The sequence below is a fragment of the Sardina pilchardus genome, chromosome 16, assembly GCF_963854185.1.
Source record: "Sardina pilchardus chromosome 16, fSarPil1.1, whole genome shotgun sequence".
Taxonomy (NCBI): Eukaryota; Metazoa; Chordata; class Actinopteri; order Clupeiformes; family Clupeidae; genus Sardina; species Sardina pilchardus.
Genome location: NC_085009.1, coordinates 10765451 through 10775730, shown reverse-complemented (window position 1 = coordinate 10775730; position 10280 = coordinate 10765451). Strand labels below are relative to the sequence as shown.

General features: G+C 42.7%; 1 protein-coding gene across 1 annotated transcript in view; it reads left to right on the top strand.

Moving 5' to 3' along the window:
- The window catches only part of LOC134059943 (calpain-5-like), a 16853-nt gene extending 11430 nt beyond the window's left edge, over positions 1-5423 (top strand). The window contains exons 6-13 of the mRNA XM_062516499.1: positions 919-1115; positions 1591-1668; positions 1805-2288; positions 3150-3272; positions 3741-3937; positions 4322-4440; positions 4624-4760; positions 4962-5423. Of these exons, the coding sequence (XP_062372483.1) occupies positions 919-1115; positions 1591-1668; positions 1805-2288; positions 3150-3272; positions 3741-3937; positions 4322-4440; positions 4624-4760; positions 4962-5138 (1512 nt within the window). The 3' untranslated portion in view covers positions 5139-5423. The remainder of the gene's footprint in view (positions 1-918; positions 1116-1590; positions 1669-1804; positions 2289-3149; positions 3273-3740; positions 3938-4321; positions 4441-4623; positions 4761-4961) is intronic.
- The last annotated feature ends 4857 nt before the right edge of the window (positions 5424-10280 follow it).

The following is a 10280-nucleotide window of genomic DNA, read 5'->3' as shown; positions in this document are numbered from 1 at the left end:
GGACCTTCAGACATTCATCAAGTTGTCAACATCTGTCTTTAATGATTTAACAGTCATGGTTGCATGGTTGTGGTTAAATTCTAATTCATTCCAGCGTATGATGTTTAAAGTACAGGAGGCTTAGACTTGTCTGGACCAGAGTGCATGGTGTACTGTATGTCCTATCCCGTAACACCATTGCCAATGTCTGGTATAAGTAGACCAGAGTACCACTGCCATAACACAAGCCATGCTCGGTGTGCACACATGAGAAATAGTACTCTTTCCTAAGGCAGGTTAAAGCAGATGCTAAGTTATTGAGTGATTAAAGGTATCCTATGCCATGGCAAAGGTATCCTATGGTTGCAAGCCTTGAGTGGCATTTGTGCAAAGTGCAAAGTTGTGCAAAGTACAGACACTCTGCAACTGTAGGGGGAGCCAAGTAACAACAACAACAACAACAAACAACGGCATTGGATAGCTATACAGTACGTTCAGGACAACGAATGCCTGGGCAGCAGTGGGCACCATAAAATAATGCATGTCGGTGATAAAGCATGATGTGTGTTGCTATAAGATCTCTGCTAGCATGAAGTGTGTTGCGATCTCCATTCTCTCTGCTAGCATGATGTGTGTTGCCATAAGATCTCTATTCTCTCTGCTAGCATGATGTGTGTTGCTATTATAAGATCTCCATTCTCTCTGCTAGCATGATGTGTGTTGCCATAAGATCTCTATTCTCTCTGCTAGCATGATGTGTGTTGCTATTATAAGATCTCCATTCTCTCTGCTAGCATGATGTGTATTGCAATAAGATCTCCGTTCTCTCTACTAGCATGATGTGTGTTGCTAATAAGATCTCCGTTCTCTCTACTAGCATGATGTGTGTTGCTAATAAGATCTCCGTTCTCTCTCTGCCCCCCCTGCCCCTGGTCCCAGCCTGAGGATGGGCAGCGCGTGGAGTCGGTGCTGGACTGCGGGCTGGTGCGGGGCCACGCCTACGGGGTGACGGCCGTCAAGAGGGTGCGTCCGGGGCCCTGCCTGCTGGGCAGCTGCGGGGACGCCGGCCGCGTGTGCATGGTGCGCCTGAGGAACCCCTGGGGCACAGCGGACTGGACCGGAGCCTGGAGCCAGGGGTGAGCAGAGGGCGAGGGGGGAGCGAGGGGGGGGGGGGGGGGCGGGGGCCGAGGGGTGGAAGAAACAGACCAGATGGGAGGGGAAGGAAAGGTGGAGAGGGGTTTGCAAAAGGAGAGAGAAACAGAGAGAGAGAGAAAGGAAGACATGATTCTACATGCTCATTTCAGCTATTAACTGTAAAGGGATAGTAATTTGGCACATCATCACTGCATTTTGTTATGATTCTATGAAGAACTGAGGATATTAATGGCTAAATCAATTATAAATCTAAATTATATTAGATAAATGTATCTGGTAAATATATATCTGGTGAATGATATGTGAAATAAAGTATAGAAGATATAATGTGCATTTATGGTAAATGTGGCTAATGTCTCATTGTTTTTGTATGCATTTACCTCCTGTATCTCTCTACCTCCTCAATCTACCTCCACTTCTTTTTCTCCAATGATGCACACTTGGCGCCCCTCTAAGGTCTCTGGAATGGCAACAGCTGAGCCGCAAAGAAAGAGAGAAGATGGGACTCATAGTGCGAGATGTCGGGGAATTCTGGTGCGTCAGGCGTGACTAAGAAATCAGATTGAGAGTTTCTCCTGGAAAACCAAATAAATGGCTTTAAGACTCATTGCCTTATGTGTGTGTGTGTGTGTGTGTGTTTGTGTGTGTGTGTGTGTGTGTTTCTCATCAGGATGGAGTTTGAGGACTTCTGCCGCTACTTCACGGACATGGTGGTGTGTCGGCTGGTGGAACGATCACTCCTGTGGCCCAGGAGTCACTGGCGGGAAGTGCGATGCCAAGGGGAGTGGGCACGTGCTCCCGGACCCCCGCCAAGACCACCAGCGCCACTCCAGTCCAGGGGCAAGACGGGCACCACCACCACCACCACCATCACCACGGCATTTCACCAACCCAGGCCCGGCGGGTATGCCCAGCGAGGGGACCGGAAAGAGGCTCGACTGGGAGAGAGGAGGCAGGAGCAGCCGGTCGGCCGACAGAGGGAGAGGGAGCGGGAGAGGGAGAGGAGCCGGCCCGCGAGAAGAGACGAGGGGGGTCACGCTGCCAAAAAGAGGGTAGAGGACGAGGCGGTGGACAGGAGCTGGACGGAGGTGGACAAGAGGAGCAGATGTGGTGGCTGCATCAACCACAGGGAGACGTTTCTGCACAACCCACAGGTGTGCTGCCAACACTGTGTCCTAACTGTTTCTGCACTGCCCTCAGGTGTGCTGCCTCATGCGACATTCACACTAAGAACGATAACAATAATGATAACAATAACGATACACTGTGTCCTAACTAACTGTTTCTGCACAACCCTCAGGTGTGCTGCCTTAATGGGTATTCACACCAAGAACGCTAACGTTAACTATAACCATAACGATAAAAGTGTCCACACTGACCAACTATTAAAAAAGTGGCTAAAATGTGATGGCTTCTGATTGGTTGTTAGCTTTTTATTGTTCTCTAAATCGGTCTGAAAGTGAACCCCAACGGTAACGTTCTTCATATCGTTATCGGTATAGTTTATGTGTGAACGTCGTCATTCATATTAACGAGAGCACTATAGTTATCGTTATAGTTATAGCAGTCAGGATAAGTTAATAGACTTCTATGTGTGTCTGAAACACATCTCAACAATATACTTTGTAAAACATTTACTAAGCATGTATACAGCCAGATACCATAACCATATACTGAGTTGGTATGATTATGCACATATGAGTCATGACTCAAGCCTAAAAAGTGCTACACATGACCACACACATAAACACTACTATTATTTCAGCTTGTTAAATTGCAGAAACTTCAGATGGGTTATTTTAATCTCCTGCTATATTCTAAAAGACCTCTGGTGAAGGACAACTCTCCATCTGTGAATTGCTCTTCAAGCAGGCTACAAATAAGCTGAAGCTTTTTAGATGGAGTGTACTTGATGAGTAAGACATCTGTTGACATCTTAATCCTCTCTTTTCTCTCTACCTCCCTCTCTCTCTCTCTCTCTCTCTCTCTCTCTACCCCTTTCTCTCTGTCCTCAGTTTATGTTTGAGGTACAAGGCAAAGAGGAGGAGGTGTTGATCTGTCTTCAGCAGGAGGATAGGAGGATGAAAAGAAGAGAGGGAGGAGGAGAGAACCTTCCCATTGGGTTTGAAGTACTGAGGGTGAGTAATGACGATTGAGCTTACAGTAATAGAACTAGAAAAACACTCAGAGAGCGCAGCTACCTCCGCCTGCATTGTTCCTCCTAGGTTGTCATACATTTGAACCTAAACTAATCAGATCGCCACCACGTGGCCGTACCATGCCATTACACCACTAAGCTAAATACATAAACGCAGACGGCGGAGGTAAATAAGGAATACGTCTAGTCAGTGTCCTCATAGTCAAGTCCCCCTACTCCGCGGCCATCTTGGTAATGCAGTTCGGGCAGTTACTTGGGGAGGTATACTTAAGAAGGGGCATATTGAAATAAAAAGTACATCAGGTGATTATGTGTGTGTATGTATTAGTGTGTGTGTGTGTGTGTGTGCATGTGTGTACTGTTTGTATGTGTGCTTATATGTGTGTGTCCGTGTGTATGTACTGTATGTGTGCTTATGTGTGTGTGTGTGTGTGTGTCCCTCCCGTAGGTGGAGGTGAACCGCGTGAGCAGGGTGCACTGTGTGGGGGAGCAGGCCGCCAGCTCCGTCTACATGGACTCCCGTAGCGTGGCGCTCCGCGTGAGCCTCGCCCCGGGACGCTACGCCCTCCTGCCCACCACCTTCCAGCCGGGCGTCACCGGCAGATTCCTGCTCCGTCTCTTCTCACACACACACGTCCAGCTCAGGTGTGTGTGTGTGCGTGCGTGTGTGTGTGTGTGTGTGTGTGTGAGTGTGTGCATGTAAACATATACGTCCATATATGCTGTGTGTGTGTGTGTGTGTGTGTGTGTGTGTGTGTGTGTGTGTGTGTGTGTGTGTGTGTGTGTGTGTGTGTGTGTGTATTTGTGCCCTAGAAGCTGTTAAAGCACAAGTATGTCTGTTCATAACATGATACGTAAAGGAGGATAACCTCAGCGGTTGATAAAAATAAATGAATAACACAATTTGGGAGGCTTGAAAAGTCCTCATAGTACATCTCACCACTCTCCTATCCTCATTGGTCCATCTCTCCAACTCTGTCTCTGTCTGACTCGGCCTGTCTGTCCCTCTTGTCTTATTCTGTCCATCAGGGAGTTGAAAGAGGAGCTGCCCCCTCCCTCCCTGTGGCACTGTTGTTTACCTCAGCCATGCCTGGTCACTACGGTACACCTGCGTCGTGCCTCGGGCCTCTGTCCGCCGAAACAGACAGGTGCGCAGTATAGAGCTGCACAAACTGCCATAAATAACTTATTGTTTTTTACATTTTAATATATTTTTTTAACGTTAAGGGTGCCAAAAAAATCAAAATTATGCATATCTCTGGTGTGTGTGTGTGTGTGTGTGTGTGTGTTTGTGCGTGTGTGTGTGTGTGTGTGTGTGGTGCAATCTGCAGCCCCAGATGTGTATGCGATCATTCGGTGTGAGGAGGACACAGTAAGGACGCGTGTGTTCAAGGTAGACGGGAGTCCCGAGTTCAACACTAAGGCCATTTTCTACAGGAGACGGCCTCAGGCACCTATATACATAGAGGTAAAAGGCAGGCCAGCTATGTTTGTGTTTTGGGGTCCTGAACGTGTATTACATGTGGTCATTAATGAACTGTGTGTGTGTGTGTGTGTGTGTGTGTGTGTGTGTGTGTGTGTGTGTGTGTGTGTGTGTGTGTGTGTGTGTGTGTGTGTGTGTGTGTGTACGCGCGTGTGTGTGTGTGTGTGTGTGTACGCGCGTGTGTAGCTTTGGAGCCACGGCTTGGTTTGGGACACTTTGCTGGGTGGATGTCGACTTCAGAGTGAGGACTGTGAAAGAAGCAGGAGCAGAACGATTGACATTCAGGGCAGCCAATCATGCCTCAGATCCCGGGGTTGTGTCTATGTGGAGACCTCCTCCAGCTACTGCCTGACGGACCTGTGATTCCACAGCTGCTCTTTGTTTTACCAATTACACTGCCACAGCAACAATTCATTGTGACCTCATCAAGTTACCAAAGGAGATGTATCCAAACACCAAGTAGTTTTGACGTGACAGCATCTCATTCAGTATTTTCGCTGTGTATCTGTCTTAGTAGGCCTATGTTATGGACACTGTCAAAGAAAGAGTTTGTGTTTTTAAGTTTATTTTCTCTGCTGGTCAGAGTAAAGCACTAACTAGATGTTCTTATTAAAGAAGTTCATATGAAGTCACACTTTCATTACTGAACATTGGAAGTGGAGTAAAAATGTATAATAAAGTTTTGGAATTTTACAGAACATTTTAATTGAATTGTACCTTCCTTGAACTTTGATAATAATTCTGGCTATAGTTTGCTTTCTTTCACATCAACTCTGACTGTTTTCACAGTCTTTGGTCTGTTTTACTATACTATTACTATTATATGGGCTCTGTACTCTACTTGAGTCGGCAAACACTAGGCCTATTTCAGGCTTACATGTTTAAATACAATAGTACAAAGTTGATTTGAAATGCTTTAACTTAGTCTACCAGATTGTGCTGTTTAGTTTGTTTCAACCAATGTTGTGGGAACATTGTTTACATTAGCCTACAGTAGGCTACATGTTAAACTAGGGATATTATGCAGTTATTTAGAACGCCATTTTGCCAGTTCAGCAATTCACCTGTTTTGAGTTATTCATTACCCTTCAGGTTATAATGATGTCTGCCTATTTCCTTGACCCTTTGATCATCTTAATGGTTCAAACTTCAAGTAGTCTATTCTTCATTAAAAGCCTATAGTCTTCTTGTCTATTATAAAGTATGTCTGTTCTTCACATGCAAAACACAGCTGTCTAATATCGTAACGTTAACGACATCGTAAAATGCTTCTAGGCTACATAGCTGCACAGTAATAAAGGCTACACTACTGTACGTTACATTCTTAAATAATTTAAATGTTCAACGTTTCATCTAGCTTAACTGTGACATCCCTAGGGTTAGGGTTAGGCCTATCTCTGCTTGCCGAATCACATCCCTTTTCCACCTGACATTTCGGACGCACCTATCTGCGCCTACCCAGGTAGCAAGTAGGGCCAACGTTGGGATTGGTTGGCTAGGTTGGGTTGACCTATGCAGCGTTGCGTTGGCCATTTTTTGCTGACCTATGCAATGTAGGCCCAACGTTGGGCCAATGTTGGCAGAGTTGCCCATTTTTTGCTGACCTATGCAACATATGCCCAACGTTGGGCCAACGTTGAACATATTTGGCTGACCCATTCAAATCACTGGGCCAGAGTTGATCATGTTGTCATTGCCATTTGAGGCAGCATTGAGGATTGACCTATACAACATATGTTGTAATAATGTTGATGTACTTGACTGAGTTAAGAAAAATATTGATGTACAGTTATTGATACAATTTACTTTTCATTTTAGTAGCGAAAATAGAGAGTAGTTAGATGTCACTGTAGCGAACCAATGACCATAATGGCATACTATATGGCTGAAATAGTAAGGGAGGATGAGGATGCCATAATCACCATCAGGCTGCAGCTGGCTGACAGGCGTAAACCGTCCCAGCATTTTTGCTGGGCGTAAATAGACACGCCGTTTCCCTACACATTGAAAGTATATGGACGCTTAAGAGCGTGGCATTATACGCCAAAAGCACGAAATGCGTCAAATAACACGCCAAGTGACTTAAGAAACCGGCGTGACATTCTACGCCTTTTGGATCTCACGTGATCTCACGGCTTGGCGTGCCATTTTACGCATTTAAGGCTTTTTGGCGTGCCATTTTACGCATTTAAGGCTTTTAGCGTCTTATTGTACGCTGTTTGGCCATGGAGAACAACGCAGCTACGGATTGAAACGAAGTCCAAAAAGAAGACGACAGCAAGGTGAGTTGGTCGCAACTTGCATGTGATAGCAGACAGGATTTTTGCGTGGTAATATAATAACGGCTTGGCGTAAAATGATACGCCACGTTTAAAGCTATTTGGCGTGCCATTTTACGCATTTAAGGCTTTTAGCGTCTTCTTGTACGCTGTTTGGCCATGGAGAACAACGCAGACTAGCCTACACTGACACAGGCGAATCAAACGAAAATGTCCGAGCAGCTACGGATTGAAACGAAGTCCGAAAAGAAGACGACAGCGAGGTAGGCCAGTCAATCTAGCGTTTGACCCATAACTAATTGCAATATAATCATTCAAAGTTTTTTGTGATCCCTAGGTATATCTAATTAACATATAAAAAATCTACCCATTTATATTTAGTGGAACATACTTTTTTTCAAGGTCAAAGGTAGCAATTTCCAATGCATTTTTCCATTGGGATTTACTACTGGTGAAATGGGTAAAATTTTAAACTATAGATATCAAATTGAAACTTTCACAGTTGTTTACTCACATTAAGGCAAATATTTTTTGTATTGCAAGTTTTCTGAAATGTGATGTTTAGATATGCAAATAAGACCAGTTTTACCTAAATATGCAATAATTTGCATATATTTCTAGAAAACTAAATCTGAACAATAGGTACAGTCAGCTTCAAAATAATTGCTGCAATTTGCTTCTATATTGGATACCAAAAGCCTATGCAAAGGGAATATTAGATATTACTCCATATCACCTCAGAAATGAGGAAATCAAGTCAAGTCAAAATCAATGCGTTTCAATGGAAGTACATTATAGAACAAATGATTGTCAATGATATGGTATGATGGAAGTATCTCAGTGCATGCCAACTCACTTGATATGTTTATGTCTAAAGGTCAATATCTTCCTTATGTGACTTGGCATGCATTGAGATACTTTCATCATACCATATCATTGACAATCATTTGTTCTATAATGTACTTCCATTGAAACGCATTGATTTTGACTTGACTTGATTTCCTCATTTCTGAGGTGAAATGAAGTAATATCTAATATTCCCTTTGCATAGGCTTTTGGTATCCAATATAGAAGCAAAATGCAGCAATTATTTTGAAGCTGACTGTACCTATTGTTCAGATTTAGTTTTCTAGAAATATATGCAAATTATTGCATATTTAGGTAAAACTGGTCTCATTTGCATATCTAAACATCACATTTCAGAAAACTTGCAATACAAAAAATCTTTGCCTTAATGTGAGTAAACAACTGTGACATTTTCAATTTGATATCTATAGTTTAAAATTTTACCCATTTCACCTGTAGTAAATCCCAATGGCAAAATGCATTGGAAATTGCTACCTTTGACCTTGAATAAAAGCATGTTCCACTAAATATAAATGGGTAGATTTTTAATATGTGATGCAGGAGGGTTTGAGGATCAATAAAAAGTATGAACCATTACTATTGCAATTAGTTACAGGTTTGGCCCTTTTTTGAGCTAGATTGACTGGCCTAAGGTGAGTTGGTCGCAACTTGCATGTGATAGCAGACAGGATTTTTGCTTGGCAATGTGTATGAACATCTCAGCTCTTATATTAGGCTACATGTCCTGATATCCTGATGTGTGGGTTTCATTACTGTAGCCTATATGACTCCAACAGAACACTCACAGAAAGGAGAGCAGTGTCATCCTACAAGATAGCCAGCAACAAACCCTTGTTTGCCTACTCATTTGTCTACTTCCTGAAGAGGAGCATGCTAGCCTTGACACCTCAGTCCTTGCTTCCATTAACAGCTGTGTTATGGAGCGCATCCTCACATCATGGTCTACTGCAGCAGGTAGATACAGAAGACAATTGGTAGGTATTTTGCATCACTTTTACCTAACTTTTACATAACTTTTACTGTGGTTTTGCTATGGTACATGTGGTTGTTTAGTATGCTAAATATAGGCCCATATTGTAGATTGAGAAACCAACTGTACAGTTGATACATTTTGGCCTAAAGTATTAAGGGACAGCTGAATTGACTACCTATACCATATATTTTCTGAAAGTCTATGGCTTCTAGATGTCAATTCACATGAATTAAGGTATGTCCCACCAGCCAACTGACTTTGATCATAAAGCGTACATAGGCCCATTGTACGTCGATAAACCATCTGTACAACTGATACATTTTGGCCTATACTATTAAGGGTCAGCTGAATTGACCACCTATATCATATATTTTCTGAAAGCCTATAGCCTCTAGATGTCAATTCATATGAATTACGGCATGTCCCACCTGAGCCATATATTTTCTGTGAATTTGCTTTGCCTTTCAGCTAATATACAAAATAGAACCATGTATAGATTTATATGTAGTTCCACTGTTTCACCAGTAGATAGCAGCAGTACATTAGGACATGGTGTGGTTGTTGCAACAGTCACTGTTGTGGGGCTGTCTCTTAAGTATAATTGTGAACATTAGGCCTGGCAAATGTGCTGATTTATTTTTGATAAAGATTAGATATCTGCTGTCATCTAATAGGTGTTTTCTTCCTTTTTTGGAAGGCAAACTCCATTAAACTGATGTATGCACAAAAACGTGTAATAAAACTTTTGGAAGCTTACAGATGTTTTGGATGTCCTTGATATTCCTACTAATTAAACATTTGACTTCAATCTAATCAGGCGCCTGTTTATTGGATTGTATTCATGTATTAGTCCCTTAAGATCGTCTTCAAGCTGTACCAGATATTGGCTTATGTGAATACTGAAGGAACATTGAAATCATACACACATATAGACATTTCATTAGCCTACATTTCATGTAAATGCTTCAGGAATGCATTTAATTTCTTCATGGGTAGCCTATATCAAGTATTTATAAATGCATTATGTCTGCAAACAAGTTTTTTTTTCTTTTTTTAAATACATTTTGTTCCATTCTATTGAATAGGCTTACAATGTATGTTGTGAAAGTGCCCAGGCATTGCAATCATGCCTTTTTTATGGCATTTATCATCTGTTGAAAGCAAAGATCATAGAATCAAAGTGAGTCTGCTGTTGTGAACATTACATGATTTCAGCAGGTATTTGTTATAACAACCTTTACATCTTGTCAGTTGAGTTTGCTTGTACTGTCTTCCGAGGAAGAACGGAGTAGGCTAACAATCTTGAACAAATAGTCATCTGGTGACACGTTTCCTTTTCCCTCGATGGCCATTGTTAAATTTAGCTCCTCTTGCCAAGCCATACAT